General features: G+C 39.9%; 1 protein-coding gene across 20 annotated transcripts in view; it reads left to right on the forward strand.

The window, feature by feature from the left end:
• The window catches only part of RBMS3 (RNA binding motif single stranded interacting protein 3), a 797532-nt gene that overhangs the window by 709239 nt on the left and 60386 nt on the right, over positions 1 to 27907 (forward strand). For 11 of the 20 annotated variants that reach the window (XM_086365588.1, XM_086365575.1, XM_086365579.1 and 8 more), the window contains 2 exons: positions 16436 to 16546; positions 23919 to 23966. In XM_086365588.1, the coding sequence (XP_086221714.1) occupies positions 16436 to 16546; positions 23919 to 23966 (159 nt within the window). The remainder of the gene's footprint in view (positions 1 to 16435; positions 16547 to 23918; positions 23967 to 27907) is intronic. The other 9 variants (XM_086365577.1, XM_086365582.1, XM_086365592.1 and 6 more) reach the window with 1 other exon arrangement.

Consider the following 27907-nt stretch of genomic DNA (forward strand, 5'->3'; position numbering starts at 1 on the left):
AACCTCCAGGCTTGTTCAACCTGGGTGGCGCCTTAGGTTATAGGGGAGACACACGTCCTGGGCCTCGCCTGTGACCCCAGGACTGCAGACTGAAGACCGAAATTGACATGGTGTGAAATTGACATGGTATCGCCAGTGATGCTCACCTCTCTGGGAAATTGTAATGTCCTTGATCGCTTTGTCTCCATTACCCTTTTGAAACTTGTTTTCCTTGTATTTTATTAAAGTTATTTAGCTACTAGACTCAAAGTTTTTTCAAGGCAAGATATAGTACCTTTGTAAGTATTAGTGGATGAATCACTTAATTAATGTTCTTGTTGCTAAACTCTAAATATCACCAAAATATCTTCTAAAAAGTTATTAAGACTCTACCACTGCAGACACTTAGGCATATATAATATAATTTAGGGAGACCCCTCAATATCAGGAAGTGATGTGATTCTTACACTAAAAATTTTGCTTCGTTGGTTTCAAGCAAGCTAAGACAGATGTCTTCTTATGCATATTAAGTTTTGTTCCTAAAACATATTCTAATATCAGGGTGTAACTCTGACACAGAGCAGTTCAAGTTCATTGTGTATTCATTGAAGAAATGTTTTAGTCTTTTCACAGTATTTCAAAGACTTGGATGGGTTGGGGTATAAACATGTCCTTGTGGGAACTTTATACAATCAAAGGAAAGGAATGATTGACTGATATGTACCCAGACTAATTGAAGTGGTTCTGAGTCAACCAGATGTTTTCAGCTGAATCATGGCCGCAGATGCTGTTACTTCATTTTTCCTTAATCTGGGGATTACCCCAATTGGCTCACTCAGTGACATTTGAGTGTTTCCAATAAGCTTGCCTCTCTTTTGTTACATGCCTTGTAAAGGGCTCTTGTCTGGGGCTGGCCTATCTCCTGCCCTGGAAATGTTTTGAAGGAAGTTATCAGGACTCTTTGTTTTTCCTGCTCTTGGATGTGGTCTTCGGTGAGGTCAGAAGAATGGAATGAGTATTGCCACAGACGACACTGAGGCTATTTCCACAGCTGGCTGCAGAGAGAGGGAATGGGTGGGCAGACCCTCGCAGATGAGTTAGCATGTGGAGGTGGATGATAGAAAACATCTGTCATGACGGGAATGAGCAAAAACAAGGTCCCTTTGAAGATTGCCTTTGAATGATGAGGTGGGGGCGCTGCCTCCGTAATGGGAATGAAGGATCGGGTTGTTGGCAGGCAGATGGCTTCGGGGCTGCTCTTGTGTGAAATAAGCAAAAGTATATGTTGAGAACTCCTGAGTAGTCAAATTGTCTGATTTTGCTGAACATTTGTTTCCCCGCCTATTGCCCATCTAACCTACAAGAAAAGGAAGGCGTGCCAGCAGTCAAAGGTGGGAGGAAATCTAGGAGGAAAAACTGGTTCTGAATATTTTCTCTTGAATAAGTTTAATACGATAGTATAATTCTAGCTGGGGGTCAAAAAGTCAGAGCATTCTTGCAGTAAGTGTACTTTAATGTGTTTGCAGTCCCATGCTGTTTTTTACAGAAGTTTCGAAAAGTAATACAAAGATGGTATATCAGCAAGACCCTAAGATGAGAAACGTGTCAAAATTTGAATACCAGTTAGTAGATATAAAGTCATATTTGTTTTCCTTCAAGGAACAATAGAAAATAATAAAACCAAAAACTTGGTGAACAATTTTTAAAAGAATTATACGAGTTTATTTTTCTCACCCTATCTATGTTCATAAATAACTAAGCACAATTAAATTAACATGTTTTTATTTCCTAGACAAAGATGCTATAGAAAGAAAAATCTTGACTATAAATTAGTCTGATAACAAATAAATGCTGACAATTAGCAGATGATAAATTTCTAGAGCACTCGTTACATGACCCAGCGGGGTGCTACTGCCATAAACCTTGCTTCTGCCCACCAAAACCACGTAGTCCCAAACCTTGCCTCTGCCCCCAGCTGGACTGCAAAACGGATGCCACATGCCCTGTCCATGTCTCAATCGGAATCGTCTTCAAAATCTAAGTCCTGGGACACAGGCCAAAACTTGAAATATTCTTCTGTAACTGGACTTGCTCTGTTGTGCCCCCATTATCAGCATGAGAAGAACACATCCCAGCCATGCTGCAGGCTCCAGGAGAATGAGAAACTGGTAGGTCCGACCCAGACCTGGAGCCCTGCATCAAGCAGAGCTGCCAGAGCCGTGTCCAGCCAGTACAGCTGTCAGCCTTCACAGCCAACCCACGGGGCCTTGACAATGAATGATATTTTTAAGTCACTGAGTTTTAGAATGCTTTGTATAGCACTGTAAAATGGACATTTATTGGCCCTTCTCTGGTGGTCCAGTGGTTAAGAATTCTAATGCATAGGATACAGATTCAACCCCTGGTTGGGGAACTAAGATCCCACACGTTATTGGTTAACTAGACGCATGCACCGCAACTAGAGAGAAGCCAGCGCGATGCAACCAAGACCCAATACCGTCAAATAAATAAACATTTTTTAAAGACCTAAGTCCTTCACTAGTGCTTCTGGCTAACTCAAGTCATATATTTACATCTTAGAGTAAGGGAGCTTAGTGGAAAATGTAGGGGTTTTCGTTTTTTTTTTTTTTAATCCTAAATTGAAAAGGCAGGATTCACTTTGGGGGAAACTAATATTAATAATATGCTGAGAGAGTATTAGAAAATAAATGTCTCCAGGACTTCACTGGTGGTCCAGTGGTTAAAATCCTACCTGTCAATGCAAAGAACATGGGTTCAATCCCTGGTCCGGGAACGAATATCCCACATGGCTGCCGGGCAGCTCAGCCAGTGAGCAAAAACTCCTGAAGCCTGCGTGCCCTGGAGCCTGAGCTTCACAGGAGAAGCCGCTGCCCTGAGGAGCCTGCGCAGCGCCCCGGAGAGCAGCCCCTGCCCCCTGCAACAGGAGAAAGCCTGCATGCAGCAGTGAAGACCCCGCACAGCCAAACACAAGCAAAGTGACTAAAGAAAACGTCTCCAGTCACAACTGACTGAGGCCCCACAGGAAGCACTTGGATTACTCCAGCGAGAGATAACAGAGCTCGCAGCAGTGAATAGCAGAGAGGGTCAGGAGACATTCATGATACAGGAGTGTTAAGACTTGACGGTGGGGCTGTTAGGTGTGATGAAGGAGAAGGCAAGGATGGCTTTGACTTTTCCATATTAATCCAAGAGTCCAACAGAGGGAAGAGCCTGCGCTCTGAGGATAGAAAGAGAAAGAAAATGTTCACATTGGGACATGGTAGTTTTGAGGTGCCTGAGATTCTAGATTCAATGATTCTAGAGTTCAATTCTAGGTTCAACCCAAATGAAATTTGGGTTAACAACTCAGGGAAAAAAGGCCAAGACAACAAAGAACTTTAAGAACTTTCATTTTTAAACTACCTTTAGCACTTTTGACTAATTCCATAAGGGCCTAGCAAGTAGTAATATTTTTGAATATTTTACTTCTAACACCCAATACCTTGTATGTAATTGTGGTGTGTACATAGATGCTGACTCTCAATTTTTCACAAGGCATTTGGCACCTCATCCAACACTTGCCTGCAATGGCCATTTCAAAGTCATCAATGGACAAGATATTATTTGGAGAGAAATGGAGGTTTCAGTTTGACAGTTGCCATGAAAATATGTCATAAGAAAAGAAAGGACATTTTTCTTGGAAAGGAGACTTTTATGGAGGAAGTCAGAAACCCTATGGAGACTATTGAGGAACTAAACTAAATGTTACTGGCTGTAGTTATAAAATATTTACAGGAGGTATATTCACATTACAAGAGTGTTTGAAGTTGCACAGTCCTCAAATAGGACCCAAAAAAGGAATTAACAAAACAATGAAGAAACAGAAGAATCTCTTTATAAGCAATGTGACAGAATAATTACTCAACTAGACCCATGGCAGATATAAGAAAACAGAGCAAAGTCTCTCACACTTGACCCTGAATATAACTTACCTGGAAACCTCATTGAACTGCAGATTCTGATTCAGTGGGATTGGGGCTGGACCAGACATGCTACATTAAGATTCCAGATGATGCTATCTGGGCCTGCGCCACACTGTGAAGAACAAGATTCCAGAGAGGCTAAGGCAATTCTATTAAATAAAGAAAAAAGTCACACTTACTGATGTAGTATTCCTGTTTAGGGGAAATGGCAATAAAATGTAAGTATAATTAGATTTCTAACAGAAATTCTACAAATAGAACACTGAAGAACAGAAACATAAAGTTGGTTTTCATCTCATCTACTGGACAACTTGAGGTACATTAATTAACATCACATACACCTCAGAATATATCTTGGTTGGCTCTAACATGTTTTTTTAACTTAGGATATGGCCATTCCACCAGGACGTATTTTATATCAGCGTTAGGTTACGAAACAGTTCATCAATAGGGTATATACAGAGTTCGAGACTTGTCAGTGGTAATAGCACTGATAGAAAGTGGATTCATTTTCAAATAGGGTCACGGCCTCATGCCTGCATCTTGGGTCTCGTTGAGTTGGCAACTTTAACCAGGCAAATTCCTAGATCTTAAAGGAGAAAACACAGAGCTCAGAAATATCCTCTGAGGAACCACAAGATAAAGTGCATTTTGTAACAAATTGCAGAACAAGGAATAGCAGGCTTTCTTAATAACAGCCAGAATCAAGGGGCCTCGTGACATATTTCAGTAATTTATGCTACAAACATTGGCCGTGAATAGGGTAACAGACAGCTTTGCTTCTTGATCACCCCCATGGTTTAAGACATGATTTCCCAGGCCCCTTCACCAATAGGCTCCTGCAAGGCCTTGGAAATGATTTGCAAGCAAGGTTTTTCAGCATACTTGTCAGCAAAGAGAAGTTTTTAATGAGAAGTTTTATGGCAGCTCACAATCCAGAGCGCTAGTTAAAGTAAGACAAACATTTTACCAGACAAAAGATGCTGCCCATAAAATATTCAGACCGCCGCTGGGAATCCTGCTTGCCTTATCGTTTGGAAGAAGACTGGCCCAGAATCGTGCTTCTGATATGCATTTTAAACTTTCTGTACTTTGAAAATCTACCTGGAGGTATACAAAGTGATGGCTGTATGAGTGAATAATGCATTTTTTCTCCTACACATAGCAAGGTTTGACAAGACTCTTAGGCAGATATATGGCTATTAAAACAGTGTGTGTCATGGGAAAGCCCTCATTTAAAAAAAAAAAGTATATACTGTGATATATAAAGGAAATTTTGCAGCATTTGATTGGGTCCTTTGTAGTTCTTACATAAAATGGGAATTGTGCATTGGATCCAGCTTGAGAGTTTCTTGGGTGGGGTGAGGCCCTTAGAATTAAAAACCCAGAAATTCTCTTGGTAAATGGCAACATTGTCCAGCTGACAGTGGTCAGACATGGGCATTTTTAAAGGAAAGCAGAGCAATTGAATGACTGGATATTTAAGAACATCCTACTGTCCACTCAAGACAGTGCTTTTGTGATTTCAGCTGAATCCTCTTGTCCAGTTAGAACATAGAGTTGCTGTAACATTTTTAAAGTCCTGGCAGCCCAGGCAGATGTATAAGTGCTCTTCGCGCATTTACACATTCAGCACCGTTCTGACCCATTTCATGACAGATGCCGTGCTAGGCTCTAAAACCTTTGAAAATAAAAAAGTATCATGAATTGCACAATGAACTTAGAATTCAGGAGAATAATAAGTATAATCACAATCAGGTGTTTGCCAAAAGTTAGGAGACAAAAGAGGAGCAAATAACCAACAATCTGGATCAGACACAGGAGGTTTTCCGTAAAATATAGCATTTGATGAGAATGTTAGTGCACACGTGCAATCCTGCTGTAGATGCCCAGGCGAAGACACCAAGAATTGGACAGCAAGATGGATCAGAGAAAGCTGAGTAATTCAGTGCCGTGGAGGAGAGGCTTCGTGTGGATGGTCTTAGGGAGTTAGACTGGAAATGTAAATTGAAAACCATGGGATCTTAATAGACCATGTGTACCATGCTCACAGGGCCATCTTGGATCAATCTGCAGGGGCCTTCTTTTGGAGATAAAATGTGGAAATGAGAAGGAAGGCACAACCGCAGGGGTGACCATCCTGTTCATTCAGTGTGGATGAGACAAGCTGGAATGGAAACTATTTTGATTTTATCACTGACTCATCCTATCCCCCTTTGGTAGCTCAGCGGTAAAGAATCCACCTGCAATGCAGGAGACATGGTCTGATCCCTGGGTCAGGAAGACTCCTGGAGGAGGGCACGACGGCATGGCAACCCACTCCAGTATTCTTGTCTGGAAAATCCCAGGGACAGAGAAGCCTGACAGGCTACAGTGCACAGCGTCACAAAGAGTCAGACATGACTTAGCGACTATACAACAACAATTACCTTATACTTTCCAACATAACTTACAGCAGCCATGGCTTATCAGTGCCGGTGTCCTAAACCTGTGACATTTCTGCTATAAGACAATATTATTCAGGATGCTAACTCAGCTGGAAACATGCAATCTGGGTGGCATACTTTGGTAGAGAAGATTGAGTTTCCTTGTTATCTTCTCTTGAAACAAAAATGAAAGGAAATTGGCTCTGCTCATCTTGAAAGTGATATGTGTATTTGAGGTTTTGTTCTTTAAGGTGGGAAGATGGTTGGGAGCTGTTTACTATATTGATAATGTAATTTCCTTCTATGTAATATATATAATGAGTAGATATCAGGAGTTTTGTTACTTTGTAGGGAAGATGGTGAAATATAATGTGATTAATCCATTCATTTGATCAGTGCCATAGCTTAGTGGTCCTTATTTTTATATTTATCAAATCTCTTTTTGTTTATTTCTTAATATTTTGGAGCTTTTTGCATAATTTTGCTGCTCATGTATCTTCTTTTTTTATTGAAGTATAGTTGATTGACAATGTTAACTTCTGCTGTAGAGCAAAGTGATTCAGTTACACACACATATATTTTTTAAATAGTCTTTTACATTATGGTTTATCATAGGATACAGAATATGGCTCTCTGTGCTATGCAGTGGGACCTTGTTTTTTATCCATTCCATATACATATCCAGCTTACAAGTCTCTTAAAACTGATTTTGGAACTGTACAGGAGACTGGGTACCGGAGGGCGTATACACAGGGGCCCTGCAAATGAAGATGAAGGCCTTAGGTTGCACAACGAGTTCTCCCACACAGGTAATGTGATTCCGTCCCATCATCTACCCGACACCACGTGGGATTTTATGGTGCTTATGTTTGTGTGGTGGATCCCCTCGCTGAGAACTAAACATTGATCACATGGTTGGAGCGGGATATGATGAACACAAATTCACTTCCAAGCTGCTGAAGCTTAAAACCCTCCGAGGAGGTTCTAGGATTCTTCTGTGTACACTTAATATTTCCATTGGCCCAGCAACTATAATCTCGCCAAGTAGAAATATGAAAAGAATATAGTAGCCCACCTGCATGACAAAATTCCTTTTATAGTTTTAACCAGGTATAGGAGTTGATAAAAGAATGACTTGTTCTACTAACATTCAGTCAACAAAACCATTTGACCGTTGGGCCCCAAGGTCTTCAGAATGTCAACTCTCCCTCAGTACTGTAATGTACTTAAAAGCCATTGTACTTGATTAGAATTCTTAAAAAGTTTGTTAAAAACATCAAAAACCTGCTAAACAGATTTCTTTAGTTTTAAAAACAGCACTCTGAAGGACTCAGAAAAAAGCATGGCTGAGAATACTATTATCTACATACCTGCTTTGGTAAGAAATATTTCTATGTGACATATTTACTTTAAATTCTCATTCAAAATGACACTATTGTAGAAATAGTCATTTAACCAATAGTCACAGTATGTAATTAGGATCTTTTAAAGGGGCCTCCATGATTAGAATGAATTTGGCTTTAGTGACTTTTTGCGGTAGAATTGCTTCCCAGTGTTATGTTAATTTATGCCGTATAGCCCAGTCAATCAGCCGCGTGTATACATACACCTCCTCCCTCTTGAGCCTCCCCGAGCCGCCCCGCGTGGCCCCCTCTCGCCGGCGCAGAGCGCTGCGCTGAGCTCCCCGTGCTGTGCAGCAGCTCCGCACCGAGCTCTGCTTGCGCATGGCCGTGGCCCTCTCAGTGCGTCCCTCCTGTGTCCATGTGTCCATGCTCTACGTCTGCACCTCTGTTCTGGCCCCTTCAAATACGCTCATTAATGCCATCTTTCCGGATTCCATATATATGTATTAATACACAATATTGGTTTTTCTCTTTCTGACTTATTTCACGCTGTCTGACAGGCTCTAGGTTCATCCACATCGCTACAACTCACTCAATTTAGTTCCTTTTTATGGCTGGGTAATATTCTTTTGTATTAATATATGTGTACCACTACTTCTTCATCTATTGATGGACATCCAGGTTTCTTTCACTTCCAAGCTATTGTAAATAGTGCTACAATGAACATCGTAGTACATGTGTCTTTGTGACTTTTAATATTGCACATTTTAATAAAACATTTCTAATGAATGGCAACTGAATAAAAAAATAACATGAAATTAATATTTATAAGGCTATAAGGAAAAAAAAAAAACTTCTATTTTCATAGTTAACAGACACACTTTCTTTCGGTAAACAATGTACAAAACTCTTCTAAATTTACTTTGTAACAATGGAAATCACCCTACTTCTAAACATGTTTCCCCAAGCACACAAGTGTACAATCTTAGGTAGCAGTCCAAATGTACCAATCAAATCTAATTTGTCTAAACTTAGAAAAGAGAAAACTAGCTCTAATTAGCTGTTTCCAAAATGAATAGGAATATAAATTTAAACTCAAAAATAACCATATAGACACTATAAAGTTACATAATATAATGTCAAATAATAGTTCTGCTTCCTTTTATTGATAAATCATAGAATTTGGGCAATTGATTTAAATGTCAAGTTAGGATTAGGGTTAGGATTTAAGAAACTCATTTATATCATAAATATAATCTCAGTGTACAATCTAAGAGTTGCTGTTTAATCTCAGTGTACAATCTAAGAGTTGCTGTTTAATCTCAGTGTATAATCTAAGAGCTGCTGTTAGTTGTAGGGAGCAGGGAGTAGATGTATGCTTTGTGCCATTTTCTGACTACTGCAATTTCAAATCTTTCCCATTTTGTGTAAATGGAGCTTATGAATATATATGTGTGTACCAGGATGTCTGAACCCTAGCACTCATGTTTTTGGCTGGATAATTCACTGTTGGGGCAAACTGTCCCGTTTGCTGTAGGTATTCAGCAGCACCCGGGGCCTGTGTCAGTGGCCCCCAGTCTGACAACTAAAACTGCCTCCAGTCATTCCTAAATGTCCCTTCCAGCCACTGCAGAATAGCCCATGGTGAGGACCACTGGTGCATGTGCATACACAAATACTTTTTATTTTAATGATTTTCATGAGTATGCTATGGTGGCTTTAGTAGAACTTTTGACTTCAAGTGAATTTCAGATCTCATCTCTAAGGATGTAGTGGCTGAATATATTAATAAATGTACATATCCATGAGCAAAACCATGGTTTTGAAACTGAACCAGCCCGTGTGAGAACAAGATTTTTCATAATCTTTGGACTGCTCCACTTTGACTGTTAATCTCAAAGTAGCATTTCTAAGTAACTTTTAATTGGAATTTTGCTCTTTTATCATTTTCCAACTAGTTTTTATGAAGCATATATTACATTCCTCAGCTACACAGCACCATGATGCTGTAAATGGACAGCCTGAACAAGCAGATGTAATTTCAGCCTTTCAGAATGAACAAGCTAAGTTCTGAAAGTTGGTCAATGTTAGCCATTTTTAATTGTACTGACAAGTTGTGATGCCAGTATATAAAATTAGTTCCCAAACACTGTTTGAGTATCTACTGCATGTAATTCCTAATTATAGGAACTACAAAAGGTGTGTATAAGCATAACCCTCACCCTCTTGGAAAGTATATTGGAAGAAGCAAGTGGAGAATAAGAAAGGGAAGGGGACTTCCCTGGTGGCCCAGTGGTTAAGAATCCACCTTCAGTGTAGGGAGTGCGGGGGTTTGATCTCCGGTCTAGGAACTAAGATCCCACTTGCTGTGGGGCAACTAAGCCCATGTGCCACAACTACTGAGCCCACACACTTTAAATAGAGAGACCACGAGCCACCACTATGACTAATGCAGCCAAAAATTAAATAAATATTTTAAAAAATGAAAGGAAGGAAGGATAGGGGCTAACATGGGTTCCTCAGGGCAGCCTGGCTTCCACATGCTCCCAAATCTCTAGCATTTTTTGGAGATCATTCCAAAATACTTTAGGTGGAAGTCATATCTACCAGCTTTGCCACAGTTTTCTAGGTTTCACACACACACACACACACACACACGCGCGCGCGCACGCACTGCCCTCTCCAAGTTGGAAACTCATCAACATATTTGAGGATGATTCTGAGGATGGGAAAATCTTTCCCAATCCTCTTTTTTCCTCTCCCCAAGCACCTTCTTAAACCCCATCAAGCACTCCTGCAGACAAAACAAAACCCACACCAAAATCAACAAATGAAAAGGTGAGACATCGCTGCATATGTAACATGGAGTGTCACACACTCGTATCGCAGGGCAATACATTTGGATAGCTGTTTCCCAAGTTAAGTGAAATGCCTTTAAGCCATTTTTATATGAAAGCATCATTGCTACTAGAATGGTATGTGTGAGCATATATCATTTTCTGTACTTGTGCTCAGTCAGTCATGTCCAACTCTTTGTGACCCCATAGATTGTAGTTCGCCAGGCTCCTCTGTCCATGGGGATTCTCCAGGCAATAATGCTAGGCTGGGTTGCCATTTTCTGCTCCAGGGGATCTTCCCAACCCAGGAATCAAACCCAGGTCTCCCGCGTTCAGGCTGATTCTTTACCATCTGAACCACCAGGGAAGCTACTTCACAGGGGCTAAAAAAAAGTCTGGTGTACACAAACCCCACTAGATATTTATTCTAGAAATATTAAAAACAGAGGCAGAAAGCATGCAGATGAGAAAGAAGACAAATCACTTTAAATTACGTTTTCTAAAATCGTGTTGAATGATTACTACTAACAAGTCCTATGGTTTGGCATAAGTGACCATAGGAAAAGATCACAATACAGGCTGTAAGCATTGTTTTTTGAAGGAACATAAAGATCTTTTTCATATTCTTTTCCGTTATGATTTAGCATGGGATATTGAATACAATCCCCTGTGCTATACGGTAAGACATTTTTGTTATCCATCCGATATATACCAGTTTGGACTGCAAACATTTTGACCTGAGACACCTAGATTGGACAAGAGAGAAAAAGAGGGATTATATTTCTTTTTCTTTTTTTCCACTTATGTTAACAAATACATTTTCTGTCTTTTATTTTTACATTTCTGTGATTTCAAATTCAAGGCTCCCTAAGATGGCGGAGCCTGGTGGGCTGCCGTCTATGGGGTCGCACAGAGTCGGACACGACTGAAGCGACTTAGCAGCAGTAGCAGCAGCAAGATTCCCAACAGAAAGGATTCTTAAATGTGCCCCAACACAAGACAAACTGATCAAAGAGAGGCATGTCAGGTCATCAGACTGAGGCCTGAATTATTCAGATAATCGCCCCATTTCAGCTCATCAAAAATGCTGGCTTGACCTCTTTGCATTTTTAAACAGGATGTATCTAATTATTACACAAAGGCTCATGCCCTATCACAGGATTGGCTTAAAACAAATAATTGAGAAACAGCATAAATAAGACCCAAGTGTTTGTAACACTGGCTTATATAATAGCAGTTAATAGAGTGCACTTCTCAAACTTCAGTGGGCATCAGAATCATTTGGACAGTTCTTTAAAACACTGATTTCAATGCCTGAAGCCTAGAGATTCTAATTTAAATTCTTAATCATACTTGGAGTGGCATTGGCCCAGAATATTGGCAAGCACAGGAACATTCATCCACGTAATTCTCATTGTAGGCCATATCTTGGCATTAACGTAGGATTTAAACCACCTATGTGTGTTCTTGATGGGAAAGAGCCTTGCTGGTATTTTTCCCAATTCGCCAATGATCCCATATTTCCATTGGAAAATTAAAACATTGTTGAACTCTCCTAGACTTGAAATTTCTTTCAAACATCGGCAGGAGGTTAACACCACAGATGCTTTTCCGGCCTCAGGTCAGATATGTTTACTCCACATCAATGATCTCTGGAAACTTTATCCAAATTCCTGTTGAAATTATTTATTTCAGAATTAGGGCAACCAGCTCCACCCTACATCCCTTTAGTGTGAGCAGCTCTGTTTTGCAGAGGAGGAGGCCAGAACAGACCAGACATTCCCATCAGCTGTCTGGTCATTGTGCTTTTTAGTGGAATTGCAGCATGTTACAGTACTTTTCTTTGCAGCTTAAACATTGAGCAAACCCAGACATCCAGAGATGCTAAAATGGAAATTATGTTTCCTTTTGCTTTGCATTTCCCAAGCAAACTCATTCAGACAGCATAGCCTATACATTTGAATAAACGAAATTACCTTTAATGTGTTCGCAACATCTGTCTATGGCTTAAATGCATCTGATAGGAAGGGATTTGACAGTATATTTAATGAGGCATGATTATAGTTTTGCCTTAACCACCATAGATTTCTCATTTCCTTTTTTGTTATTTTTTCTCCTGCATTCTTTTGTATCTTGCATAACACAGAAGAGATTCTATACGTGAACTGTAGCTGATGGACACAGTGGCTGGCAAGCCCCACTCTCTGTTACAGACAACCGATACTTCCTACTCCCTAAGTTGTCTATCCCCAGTAAAGTCACCATCAAGACAATGTGTTTCCCCAAGGAGGTCCTGTCTACTGTTTCCAACTTACTCACTGCTTATAAATATCTTCCAGCCCGCGAGACTCTTAAGAAATGTATAATCTTCATCATTTGTGGGAATCCTGAATTTCTGGAACATTTTTACTAAATCAGAACAAGACTATGAGTCCTAAACACCACACCCCCCTCCAAGAAGCCTTAGTTTTTCATTCGTTTTATTCACAGTAACTGGCCTGGTTAGGACTGTTTCCCTTACGTTGTCTTCCACCGCGTGCCGAGGGCTGTTATTTCCAATTCTAAATGATGACTCATCCCTCCCCAGCCTTCCCTTTGATTGTCAGGTTTCCGGTTAACACACAGAAGCAGCACTCTGGCATCTGTGACCAAATGAGTCCCCGAACACTCTTCATGAAAAGATTCTCTAAAGGGACCAGACAGTTCTTCCAAAATTAATTCCAAATGCAGGCAATCAATCCTGCTACACTTATCATGCACAGATTGTGATTTACCTGTCACAGGCTCACCTCATCCCATTTACATACTGCCACCACCAAGAAGACACAAGACTACCTCTCACGCCACTGGGGAGTGAGGTCACCCCTGGGGCATTGGGAAGAGACTATCCTGGCCAAACGTAATTTGGCCCTTATCTCTGACTTAGGATGAACAATTCTTTATGTGACTAAAGCAAGCCGATTAGAATTGTGGGGTTTCCAGATTGTCACAGGTCAGCTGTGTATCAGAACCTCAAGGGGGAAATATTCTAGGACGATAGCCTAAGTCTCAAGTTCAAGAAGAGTACTGAAGTCTTGCGCCTGCTAAGGATTATAATGTTGTGAAAGTGCCACGTTTTGGTTGGAAAAAACGCTTTAGGACTTATCTTAACTCTGAAATTTTTCTATAGTTTATCTCTAAGTGATTTAAGAACATCTTAGTTCTTCTTGCCTGGTGGCAATTGTTAGCATTTTTGGTATTCAAGTATACAGTGTGTAGATTCTCAGGTAATTGAGATAATATGATTTATCTTGAATGATTATTTTAAAAAGGCAAACTATGAACAAAGATGGAGTATGTGTTCTGAAGTAAGGCTTATAGCTAATACTGATCTAGCCTACTGATGTTCATATGAAGAAAATAGGACTTAGTTTCTTCCTTCTAAGTCACATAGAGACTTACACATGTGAAAATAGTGTTTCATTCTGGGTTTCAGTTGGAGAGTTTAATACTTCATATATATATATATATATATATATATATATACACACACACACATATATACATATATATAATTTTATTACACTTTATATTTACAGTATATATTTTATTACATATTTGATATTTATACAATATATTTTATATCTTACTATAAGTGATATATTTTTAGGAAAATAAATCAATGGTCAGATTATTCCATTGCAAATTAAATAAATAAATGAAAGGCTTTGTAAAGTCATAGAGTAAGATAAAGCTAGGATTATTTGTGAGAATGAGCCGTGACACTTGGAGAAGGCAATGGCACCCCACTCCAGTACTCTTGCCTGGAAAACCCCATGGACGGAAGAGCCTGGAAGGCTGCAGTCCATGGGGTCACTCGGACACAACTGAGCGACTTCACTTTCACTTCAGTTCTTCTTGAAGTCTTTACTGATGAAAAGTGAAAGTGTTGCTCACTCAGTCGTGTCCAACTCTTTGCGACCCCATGAACTTGGCCCACCAGGCTCCTCTGCCCATGAGATTCTCCAGGTAAGAATACTGGAGTGGGTTGCCATTCCCTTCTCCAGGGGATCTTCCCAACCCAGAGTTGAACCTGGTTCTCCTGCATTGCAGGTTGATTCTTTCTTTAACATCAGAGCCACCAGGGAAGCCGATTTACTAATAGTTTGGTACAATAAATACCTGAAATAAAGGCTAGTGTGTTATTTATAAGGGAAAAATAAGATGCTTTTGTTAAATTCAGGCAGCCGGAAGAAAAAGTGATGTGTCTGTGAATTACAATTAAGTAAAAGCTTATCTCTCCTGAGAAGTATTCTGATGAATGACAGTTTCTGGAAGCATCCAGAAATTCAAACAATGCAAGTGTGTCTATTTACAAGCCACAGATTAGAAAATAACATATTTGTTTTGATTGATTCTAGCTCAAAAGTCCAAATGTTTTTGAGAACAAACCTAGCTCTACATCAATCATTTAAAAATATATGGTTCAATTTCTATTTTCCTTTTCTAGTGAGGAGGAGGAGCCCATAGGAAGGCTGAGTGACAGTCCGATCCTTTACCAGCCACAGTCAGAGAGCTAGATTTAGATAATATTGTGAGAAACTGATTATTCTGAGCTGAGGCATTTTAGGACATGTTTGCTTGTGGGTAATTACTTTAGGTGCTGAGATCCTGTCATCCACATGAACCTGTCTGTCCTATTCTTATTTCTTCAAAATTTTTACTAATAGGGGAAAAAGTCACATAGTGAGAAAAATCAAGTGTACGGAAAAAATGACATTCAGATTCATAGTCATTTTACTACTCAGTTCAGTTCAGTCGTGTCTGACTCATTGGATGTTTAAATGAGCTGTTTTAGCATGAGCTTCTGCCTTTACTATCACCTTTAAAATAAAGCATTGGAATTAGATAATCTCAAAAATTCCATCCAACCCCAACTTTTCAATTTCTTTTTAAAAAGATCGTTCCATTCTCTGCGTGTGTTAGTCGCTCAGTCGTGTCTGACTCTTTGAAGCCCCATGGACTGTAGCCCGCCATGTTCCTCCATCCATGGGATTCTCCAGGCAAGAATACTGCAGTGGGTTGCCATTCCGTTCTCCAGGGGATCTTCCCAACCCAGGGATCAAACCCGGGTCTCCTGCATTGCACGCAGATTCTTTACTGTCTGAGCCACCAAGGAAGCCTAAGTTAGTCAATTAAGGCAGAAAAGAAGGAGAGAGGAAATTGAGAGAAGGTGGTATGGCCTGGCTCTGCGCTTCATGGGCCATGTGACACTTTATGTATGGACAGAAGCTTTTTAAAACGTCTGTTACTTCTCGCATTGCCGACAGTTATTATAAATCAAAAAGCACATTCTAGATGCAGGCCCTTCCTAACACCTGATGAAACACATGATATTTTTGCATTTTAAGACACTTTAGCTGTGTTGCATTTGACCAGCATTGAACAGAGCTCTGTGTTTTCTGCCTTGTGTCAAAAGCACAGATAGAGAAACCAAAGTCAAAAGATAAGGAAAAAATATGGGAGAGGGTACCTTTGATTTTTATAACATTACATTGATTTTAATATGTCCTTTAAAGATATCTGGTTAGGAAGCCAAGGTGGACCAGCATTATTCCCCTGGTGGAAGAGTGTATTGATGTGATCAAGAATTATCTATATAAATCATGGGTAAATGATAGAAGCTAAAAGTCTCAGTATCAAGAGAAATATTTATATTCTTTTATATTTAGAGAAGCACAGGATGACATGGATGGATGTAAAAATCATATGGGGTTCAATGTAGCCTTTTCAGTAAGAAGCACATACGATGTTAATGCAGGTTACTGTTTCTTACGGTCCCCTCGTTGTGAGACCTGTTTTCAGACGGACGCTGTGTGTGCTTGTAGGGTGCTGTGATTACGCCAGCGATGGACCATCCCATGTCAATGCAGCCAGCAAGCATGATGGGCCCCCTGACACAGCAGATGAACCACCTTTCGCTGGGCACCACGGGAACGGTGAGTTGCAGCGTTTGTTTCCTCTTGTTTCCTTGGATTTCATCAGGAAGAGGCAACACTTTCTGTTCTTACCGGCAATGTCAGCAGGATGGATTCCGCATCACTGAGGAACCCGCCTTTTAGGTCCCAGTATGAATAAGCCGCACTCTGCATGCACAGTTCTGGGGCACATGTACTCACATTGACAAGGCTGAAGGGTCTACTTTGCTGCACTTAAATCTGACTTCCAGAAAGTTCGAATGATGCCGTGCCCCAGGAATGTCTGTTTTAGACCTTGTAACTGAATACTCTGGAGCGTAGTTTTCCTCTCTCAGATGTTTATGATTTCAGCTCAAAACAGCCCCAGGTTATTCCCAAGAGGGGAGCCAACTTTGATTATAGCTAATAACGGGGCTTTTTATTTGCTTTCAATGTTTATAGCAACAAAATGTAATTGAGAACCTCACATAATTGATATATTTTAATCTTTCTTTCCAATATGTCTACATAGGTGATGCTGAAAAAAAAAAGGAATCTAATGTTCCTGATATAATGTTCAGGAAGTTTTTGATTGGCCATTATTTTTTCTTAGGGAGCAAAGTATATCAAGAAATGTCCATTGCAGCCTTACTTTTGTATCAACAAGGTAGCACTTTGTTTTTTAAAAAATCTTTTGTTTTTTAAAAAATCTTTTCAAAGACAGTTCCCCAAGTGGCCAAGAGGGCACAGGCCCAATACAACATGGAATATTGCAACTTCCTTAATTATAGAAACAATAAAAACTACAAAACCAATCTCCCCTGTAACAGTTTTTGTTTTTCATAAATGTTAATGCAGATAATTTTGTTATTTTTAAAGAAGAAGAAAAACAAGACGAATCTTCTGAGTGAGACAGCTTCAGTACTGTGAGACAGTCCCCTGGTCTCCTGGTCCCTCTTCATAAGTTGAAATATTGAGCACAGGGATCTATAAGCTATTTAGCCATAAGCCGCTATGACTCTGTATGCCTCATAGTCACCACTCCTGATTCCCCTCAATCACACTGAATCATCTCCGAACACCCATGTACACTTAGGTACATTCACTCTGTCTTGGAGGTTTTACCTTAAAGCAATGGCTTGCTTACTACATAGAGATGTTGACTCACAGGCTTTTGAGGCTATAAGGAGCTTCTGACATGTCCACTGAGGCCTCAATAATTTGCTCTAAGTAGGAGGAATGTCAATCTACCTAACAGAAAGAGTCCCATAGTTTCAATAAAGAAATTTAGTTTTTTGCCATAAAGCACCCACCCGGAAGGCCTCTGTTGCTAAACTTATAAAAAGCAGTCGCTGATACCTCATGTGTCTGAAGGCTTAGACTCAATCAGATGATTCTTTAGGTTTCTGAACCAGACTTTTAAAAGTCATGTCTATGACCATGTTTCATTCTGCAATGTGGTTCAGCTAATTTTCATTAGGGATGAAGAATTTAAAGATACTATTTCTGTAGCTTTTAGCAATGTGTGAATATTTTTTTTGGAGTCACTTTGCTCATTAACAGAGCAGATCCCGGGACAGTATTGGAAGGCCTGAAGTTTCGCATGCCCTACTATTGACTTCCATTTCCCCTCCTAAATGTTCACAAATTATGAATAAATGAGCTAATACACTTTTACTGTAATCGAATGACAAATGTGATAAGCGGGGAGGATTATAATGCAAAGCATAAAAAGAAAACACTTTTAAAATTCTACTCATTGGAATCAGAAGCAAAGCCTGCTGACTTCCTGAAATGCAAATTTGGAAACCAGAAAAAAAATGTTAATTGAGAACATGACTGAATCCTTTGAGCAACTGAAAAATAAGCTCAATTATAGAGAATGAATTCACAATTACAATAGTTATTGATTCTATACTGTATATTATGACTAGTATTTGAGCATTTTCAACAAGAACACAATTTTGCCCAGCTGGTAATAGCCAACTTATTCAATAATGATATATACTCTTTCCTTTCTTAGAAAGCAAATATTTTAAGCATGTGGCTTATATTTAACATCAAATTTCTTCTAGCTTTTTAAAAAATTCTTTTTCTCCTCCACATTTGTACTAATGCTTAAATACATAATAAGCTTTGTATAAATTGTTGTTTTAGTTTAAAGTTTCATAAGGTTCGGAAAAGGCAGAGTACAAACAGTATTAATTTGTATATTTATTCCACAAAATATCACTGACAATGCTGAGTGTCCAGCATGAAGTTACACTTGTTTCTTAAGCTGTCACTCTTTACTTTGATATCATAGATTCATTTTATCTAAATTTTTGATTGACATTTGAAGTAGTTCTTATGCAATTAAGGTTGATTCTCTTTAATCAAATTTCACCACCTTATTACATATTTTCAATACACTTAATCCATTGCTGGGAAGGTGGCCTGATGTCATGGAAAGAATAGTTGGTATTGAAATTAAAGTTGAGTTTAAAACTACCTCTGCCCCCTATTAGCTGTGCATGTTCGGGCAGATTACCTAACCTCTCTGAACTTGTACTTTCTCTTTTGCAAAGTGGAAGAATAATACTTATATCCCAGAGGTGTTGTGAGTGTCAATGGGATGAGATATGTAAACACACGCAATGCAGCGTGTTGCTACCCAGCAGATGCTTCTCGAAGGAGCTGCACCCCCACCGCTCTCCCTCCAGTGGCTTCTAACTTGTGGGAACTGAGTCCAGGTCACCAGAAGGATGTCGGACACTGTCAAGTCCACAGTTCAACTCACTGGCTGCTCTGTTTCATTTGATGTAACTTACTTTTTTCCAGTTTCCACTTCCATAGCTTCTAACATACTCTTTCAGGCTGTAAACCCAAAAGGTACAGCAGGCTGTAAACCCAAAAGGTACAGAGACCAGCCAAGTCACATTAATGAATAAAGCTGATTAAGTCCAAGCCCCAAATCCTGGCAATATATCATCAAATGTGGTCTATATTTACCTATGTCACAAGTAGCTGTGTAATATAAATACACACAGTACTGGAAATCACCTTTTAAATTAGAGATATTTTTGAATGCAGTCATCATAACAGCTCTGCCTGCATGTTGGATGAGTAGCTAGCAAGACGCTGCCTCTGGCAGCTGGGAACACAGTTCCTCTTCCAAAGAGGGCAGCCAGACCCAATCCAGATGCTGTAACCACATGGGCATACAGACCCCAGGTGGCTCACCTGTAGTTCTTGGAACTAGATGAGCTACCTTGCTGGATTTTAATGGGAAATTTCCCTGTATTTGAATCCTGGACCCAGCTGGTCCTCAGGGCTCTCAGTTGGTGACCGCTGCCCAAGGGTTTCTCGGTTCTCCTCTGACCTCTCTGGCCACTGCTTCCTCTTTTCTTTCCTAGGCTAATGGGTAAGGTTTTAAACTAGCTCCTCATTCATACGTGGTTTCCTTAAGCAAACTCTTCCACCTTGATGGTTTTGAACCCTGCCTTCTATGCCAAAGACTGCTATTGGAGTCCCCAGGGCTAACCTCATCTCAGAATTTTAGCCTCATTTTACTGCACTTGCTAAAATTTCCATGTGACGCTCCCCTCCAACATCTCGAAGTCAGCACAACCCAAAGGAACCTCCCAAGCTTCCTCCCCACTGACCCTTCCTCGCATAGGGTCCCACTCCTATTCCCCCTCAAGCTGATCCCGTGACCACTCACCCCAGAAGTCCAGCATTATACCCAGGACCCAGCATAGACCCTTTTCTTCTTAATCCGCACCACAGACAGTTACTTTTCAAGTCCCGCAGACATTGTCAGCTGCATCCTCACCTCCACATCCTAGAGTCTCCACCCTGGGCCTCACTTGATTAAGTGTAATAGTCCTCTAACTCTTTTCCCTGTTTCCCACCTCAACTTACTCCATTCCCTGCATGTTGCCACAGCCAGGCAACCTGAAAGTCTTCCACCGAGTCTCTCCCCTACTCTTATTTTCTGGAGGCTTTCAGACATCTGAGCTCACTGAAATTCTGCAAAACAAGATGTGAACAGGGATATGCCAAGATTAAGGCAGAAACCTCAACTCCAGACATAGTTTCCAAGGGCAGAGCAGAGAGGTCCAGGGAATAACCCAAGTAGGCAGGGTTCACTGCTGATAAGACGTGGAGCTACAGCAGAACTCCATTTTCAGAAGGGGAGCCTGACACTCTGTCCCACCTTCTTTCCTAAGATCCTGGGTGACAGAAGTATACCGAGTCAAGAACTTTTTCATTTTCATGAAATTAAATATATTTGGTCCCCCAGAACCCTGCATGGTGAGATGGATACCATGTAGTTTAATCAACCATTCTCCTACCATTTGCCACCTCAAATGTGTATCATTCAAGCCCCTACCTCTTTTCTAAGCTGGACAGAATCTGCAGGCCTGAAAAGAAAAATGGATTTTATGCAAGCAGTGTAACTGTTTTATTCCAGGGCTCTGCTGACCTTGAAGAATTTTCTAGCTTTTTCCGCTTTTGTTTATTTTTTTGTCACAGGATTCCCTCAAGAACCAAAGCCCTGTTATCCATAACTTCTTATCAGTCCATTGTAAGCTTTAGCAGAAACCGCTGGGGGTTTTACTGTTTTGAGAACCTCCAGATTGCATGACAATCTTGTCTTACAAGTTTCTTATCTCCTTTTCATTTGTTCAGTTGGTGGTCACCAGTGGCTTCCAATGTCACCAGAATCTGTTAAAAGAAACAAAAAGGTTTTGTTCTGCAGGCTCCTTATCTGCAGTTCTGTTTGTGTCTGCAAACCACTGGTGACTTGTGACATCATTGGATTCTGCTGGTGTAACCCTAGCTGCACACACAGATAATCTTGTAATTGTTCTTGACTTGTTCAGCACAGTTCTCTCACAGTTTTCAGTGGCATCATCCCTCCCATAATGCTTTAAATTCTTTCAGTTATTATCCAGGAATATAAGCATTGAGGCAGAGTGGTAAAAACCAATACATGATGTTATATGGACTCATGATTAGGAAACAGTATCATAAATTTGTAAGTGGTCATGAGTACATCTCCTGAGATAATTTTTCAGGAAAAGCATCAATCAGTTAAAAATGGTTACACAAGAAAGAAAGTATAGAGGAAAGGGAATAGCTTTTAAAAATTTGTTTAGTCTTATCGTAAGACAAGTGAGGTTTTGAAATTAGTCTTACAATGTAAACAGTAAACAAGTACGCATTCAGTGAAAGTCTAGTTTTATGAAAATTTATTTGCAAATAGTAAGGCAAGCTTTCACTGTTTAAAGAAATGGATACTGAATTCCAATAAATTATCAAAAAATACAAAATTCCCAGGATATAAAATGTCAAAGAATGTGGTCAGAGAGTTGATAGAGGAGGAAATAGAAAACAAAAAAAATATGAAAAATAATTAACTCAACAGTAAATTTATCCAACACACACGCGGAACTCATTAAATAAAGTTATTAAAATAATGCACATCGCTGACAAAGGTGTCAGGAGATACATAGTCTCAGTCATGGAACTCTGATGGTAGGAATCCAAATTTACAAATGGGCAAGCTGGAGAGCAGGGTGGGCCCACAAGACCCATCATAAACACTCTCTTCCCCAACCCAGTGGTTATAGTTTGGAGCACCTATTCTATGGAAATATTCTAGTAGAACAGAAACTATATCTTAAAAATATTCAGCCCATTGTTCATTGTAATATTTAGTAAGGAAAGATGATTAAATAAATCATAGCCCATCCATAAACCAGAATGCAATGCAGCATGAAATTATAAGCATATAGAATAATTAGGAGAAGGATTATTTCTCATGTTCAATCAAAAGAGCAGGATGTAAATTTGCATGTGTGGAGTATAGTATCAACTATGAAGAAATACTTGTGAAATAAGGCTGTAACAAATACAAACAAGCGGGATGGTTTCTGAGTGGTGGAATTAGAGAGAGTTTCTATTTTAATCATGATACTTTTCTACATTCTCCAAGTATTCAACAATGAGCATGACTTTTTTATCCATTTTAAAATGTTATAAATATGTTCTTGGAAAATGATTAGTGTCACAGTCTTGTTTGTAGACATAATATGCAGTTAGTTTTTTTTTAAAGATACTTAGAATTTTACTACCACTATTAATAAAATATTTGGAGACCCTTTGAAAATGATGTTTATAGATTCTAGATTTACAGATTATAATCAAGTCACTAGGTTAACGTAAGTGTTGTGAGAAACAGAATAACTTGTGCTGGAGGTTTACTTGCATTGGAATCTTTGATCAATGCTTGCTTGGCTGGCCTCGCATTGTTCAACTTCTGTTTTCTCACACACCATTCACTCATGAGAGAGTGATCAACATTGTCGTTTTGTGTCAGGGAGATGAAATGGAGAAACTTGTGATGGTCAAAATTAAGTGACAAGTAGGTGGAAGAATAAAGTTTGAATGTCTAGTTTTTTAAATGGAATAATGATCATATGAATGGAACAAGGGTCACGCAAGCACATTTATTTAATCTTGTTTGGACAGTATATTTTGCAATATCTGGTCCCTTTTACACAGCTTACCCCTCTAAGGCGAGCTGGAACTAAATGAGAACTGTCCATTTTTAGAAGTGGGGGCCTTGAGCCGTAAGCCACATCCCACTTTCCTATTTGAGGTCTCTGGCTAAAGAAATGGTATTAAGGCAAAGCCTCTTTTTTATCGTGTTATATTTGGTCCTGAATCACCTCAAGTTTTGAAATGAATGTCTAGTTGTTTAATTAACCCTGATCTACTATTGGCACCTCTAATGTTATGACACTTTGGAAAAAGACAGCGGCCATTTGTTGAATAGATTCATTTATATATATCTCTGTCTTGATGATTCTAGCACATGAGGCTCCTTGGTCTCGACTGACCACCCCTGGGAACAGAGCCAGAGATAAACGGTCAATAACAAAATTTTAGCTTCAAAACATGTCAGCCTCCAGAGATTTGGGGAATGTGCAAATTTTTCACTCCTTTATTTTAAAATTATAGTTATTTATTTTGTTCTCCATGACTGGGTTTTATATTGTGCTCTCGGCCCCTTCCTGATGAGCAGCCTCGTGGAACTTTGGTGTCAGCCAGAGAGGGTACCAGTGTCACGTTGATGACCCAAGAGAGGGACCAAAATTATGAAAGAGGAAGATGACAATATTCTGGGTCAGACAATGCTGTCCTTGCAGGTCACATGGGGCCCAGTGACATGTCCTGAGTGGTGGTTGTGGGGGACCACTGTGTCAGCTATCAACCAGGGGGTCATAGTACCCTAGGGCTTAAAGGCAGGCGCCTTAGGTACCATGTGACATACAGCGAGCACTTCCAAGTTGTAGAGCTAAGATTCTGTTTTATTTTCTTTTGGACTTCATTGCATTCTTTCTCATGCTCTTTTCATTCAAAGATTCAGTCCCAAGACAGGATTATGATACTCCACCAGCTGTTGTGTCAGGTAGGAAAATTCTAATTCCTTTAAGACTTGATTGGATGGGAGAGAGGGAGCTTGCCTGGTTTTCTCCAAAACTCTTTAAAGCAGTGATTCTCAAACACGGATGCTAAGTAGGCACTTGAATTTCAGTTCTGGGATGGGGGATTCGCACATGCGGTTCAAAAAAGAATATTTAATATTCCAATCCAGTTTGTGTATGGAAAATAAATATGTTGCTTTTGAAACAAAAAGTAAAGGCTCAAAGACTTTTGGTCTTGGAGTCTCTGTATCAGTGATTCTCGGTGTTGGGATATTCATTAGACTTTCTGGGAAGCAGGAGAAGGATATTTAAGTTAATCAAAAGAGGGCTCAGGTGAATAAAAATAATTTGAGAAGCACTGCTTTAGAGACTGGAATTCTTCTGAAATCAGAAAATCATCCCATTTTGCTTGTTCTGCACCCAGCATAGTATCTGACATGTAGTAGGTGCTCAATGTAATTGTTGAATGAATCAAAACTTCAAATTTGTTCCAAAAATGGTATTTGGGATATTGAAGGAAAAGCTGCCAATGTTCCATGTTACTCCAAAGTGGCCGAGGTTGATTTGAGAATGCATCAGCAGTGTCTTGAGCATTTTAATCAGCGATATTAAAGTTGCTCCATAAAATCCAGTAGTGCAGTTCATAATAAATGGATGTGAAGACATGGGTTTGAATTTTGAACTGCATGGATCTTCTTCTGCTTTCATCCTAATTTTGAAGTTTGGTTTCTTGCAGAGAGGAAAATGGGCACAATTTTTCATTTTTGTTGATTTTAACTAAATAAAATACTGGCAGCAAGAAGGGCTTTGAAGTCTCTAATCCTTTGATGTGTCAGATGATGAGGACATAAAATCTAAACCAAGAAAGGGCAGTGGAGAGACAGCACAAGAGATGAAGGCCAGAAATAGAATGGGGGAACCCAGGGGGCAACAAAGTCTGGCAACTGAGTGAAGGTTTTCAAGCAGAGAACATTGTGTTCTTGGCCACCTGGTTTGCTGGACCTGGTGTCTGCAGGATAATCCTTTTCTCGTGTCTTGTGGACTTGTTTGATTATGCTTATAGCTGAATACACCACTTAGAAGTTCAGTGGAGAAGCAATGACTTAGCTTTCAGCTGTGAAGTTACTTTGGTCCTCCTGGAAACCTCTGTAAGTTGTTGTTAATGAAAATATTCCGTTACATCTTCACACACTTGTTTTATTTAGGATAGGGAACCCCTGAGAAGACACTTTCTATAACATGTTCAGCCTTTACTGTGCTTAACACGTGATATCTTTATGTTTAACAAGAGGCATCTGCTCTCAGTAATTCGCCAATATTGATAATAATGAAAGACGCAAAATGGAACTTTTCTTCAACTAGAATTTCTGATTTTCCTTTCAAGAACACAATGGCAAAGCAATGAAAACATCAAAAAGCACTTACCAGGGATGGGCCATGGGTCAGGCTCTACACAAATCAATTATGGCAAGACATCAGGTGGCAACTCTAGACTCAGAGTTCCCAGCTGGTGAAGCGATTTGACTAGAGAAGCGACTTCCTCAAAGCGATGCTCTGAGCAAGTTCATCTGGCAGTTTGGTGTGTGCTTGAGGAATAAGACACACATTACGTAGAACAGTCAGAAAGCTCAGATATGATATCACTAGACTAAGACAAGTGCCAAGATCTCAGTGGAATACAAAGGGACTGAAATAGAAGTGACAGGAAAAAGAACATTTTGGGAGATTTTACAGTTGTTTTCTCCTGAGGAGACTGAGTTGGTGGTTTGACATCTTGTAAATTTACACAGACTTCTTTGGCCTCCTTAATCTGTCTCTAAATGAAAATAGACTTGCCTTCCTAAAATGTCTGTGACTTGTCCGGTGGGCACCACTCGACTGACATTTGAAACATGACACATCCTTTGCCAACCCTTAACCGTATCAGGAAAGTGAAGCAGGCATAAGGCGCTGTGACATCCTCTTCAAATGAATGCAGTATGCTCGTGTTGGACAACTTGAATAGCGATTGATTCTTGGCCATTGAAGGAGTCAACCAAACCATCATGATGTATTGGAGCTTGAGATATCTCTCTGGTAACCTACAGAAACAAAACCCAGCTTAATTTTGTTCATTCAATATGTCAAACATATTTTGACCACCCTCTGAGTGCTAAAATGAAGATTGGAAACTCTCAGGAATAAAGTGAATTCTGAACTTGATTTGGAAGGATGAATATGAGTTTACTGGTTGGACAAGAGTGGGAAACATACATGAAATGTACAAGAAATGAAACTGTATGGGGTAATTAGACAACTGCAAGTCATTTGGTATTTTGGAGGGAAAAATGTTATGATGGCAGACACTGAAGGGTGATCTCAGCACTTGCTGATCTCAGGGTAATCAGAGTAAATCCGATTTTCAGCAAGGACTCTTTCCTCTTTGAACCACATGCCACCTTGTTCTTGTATTTATTGAAAAAGTGTGTATTGGGAGCACACCGTATGACAGTCTATGTGTCGGGTGCTAGGGCTACAACTTCCTTCTAAAAGTCTAAGGTCCAATTAGGAAGTTAGGTACAACACAGTGTCATAAGTATTTCCATAGGGACAAATATATGATGTTTAAGTTTGTAAAATCTTCAATAAGATAACCTGGGCTCAGAATCAACTTGGGTTGCTCACTAGTCTTGGAAACTTGGGGAAATTATTTAAGTTCTCTGTGGCTTGGATTACTTATCTGAGGAAGTATTAATTACCTCCTGAGGTTGTTGTAAATATTAGATCAGGTAAAATATGTAGTTGACTTAGCAGGGATTCCAGCATTAAATAAAAGTGGGCTTCCCTGGTGGCTCAGATGGTAAAGAATCCGCCTGCAATGCAGGAGATCTGAGTTCTATCCTTGGATCAGGACGATCCCCTGGAGAAGGGAATGGCTACCCACTCCAGTATTCTTGCCTGGAGAATTCCATGGACAGAGGAGCCTGACAGGCTACAGTCCATGAGGTCTCAAAGAGTCAAACATGACTGAGCGACTAACATAAGTATTATTAGCAACAACTATGCTAATCATTCTTGTTACAAGACGCTATGTGGATACAGAGAGAACTGACCCACAGCTGACGTCATAAATAGTGAAAGGAACCTCTGAATGGAGACAGAGGACACATGGGAATTAGTCAAGTGAAAAATAGTGGAGTGGGAAGGAGTTTCAGATCAACATGGTGGTGTATACAAAGCTGATGGGTAGCAGGATATGGCAAATTCAGGGAACTTCAGATGCCTCAATAGGGCAGGGATGCATAAAGAGAAACTGAAGTAGAGAAAATGTTTCCTGAGAAATAAGCTGGAGCTGTGTCACTAGCTACAGTAGCTTGGCTCCATCCTGGTGGCAATAGATGTAAACTAAAAAGTTTAAGTCAGAGAATAATGGGATCTGTCTGGATATAGGGTGAAGAATGCACTAGAGAGAGAGACCTGGAAAATGGGGACCATCGCTCTAGGATCCAAGCACAAAATCAAGTTGATTCATGCTCAAGGTGTGGGAATGAGGCTGCAGGGTTGACAGATTGGACAAATTGGACAGAGGTAGAATACCCAGGACTTGATAACTGATTGGATGTCAGAGTAGAGGGAGAAGAAGGAATTAAATGAGGCCCTTAAGTTCCCAGCAACTCAGTGGCTTGAAGTATCACTTGCTGAGCTCTGAACCAGAGGAAAGAGAATCAAGTTTGGCAGGAAATAGGCTGAGTGCAGCATCTTTGAGTTTGAGGTGTCAGTGAGGCGCCTAAACGAAGATAATTGATAACTATTTGGATGTGGGTATCTGGAGCTCTTAGGTAGAAATGGGTTTTGGAGTAATCATCATGGAAGTAAGCCATAACACCCAGAGAATGTGCTTAGCGTGGAGAGAAGTATGCAGATTGCTGAAAATAAGGAATGGGCA

The sequence above is a fragment of the Bos grunniens genome, chromosome 22 (assembly GCF_055505025.1).
Source record: "Bos grunniens cultivar Pamir isolate PY7600 chromosome 22, Bosgru_T2T1.0, whole genome shotgun sequence".
Classification (NCBI taxonomy): Eukaryota; Metazoa; Chordata; class Mammalia; order Artiodactyla; family Bovidae; genus Bos; species Bos grunniens.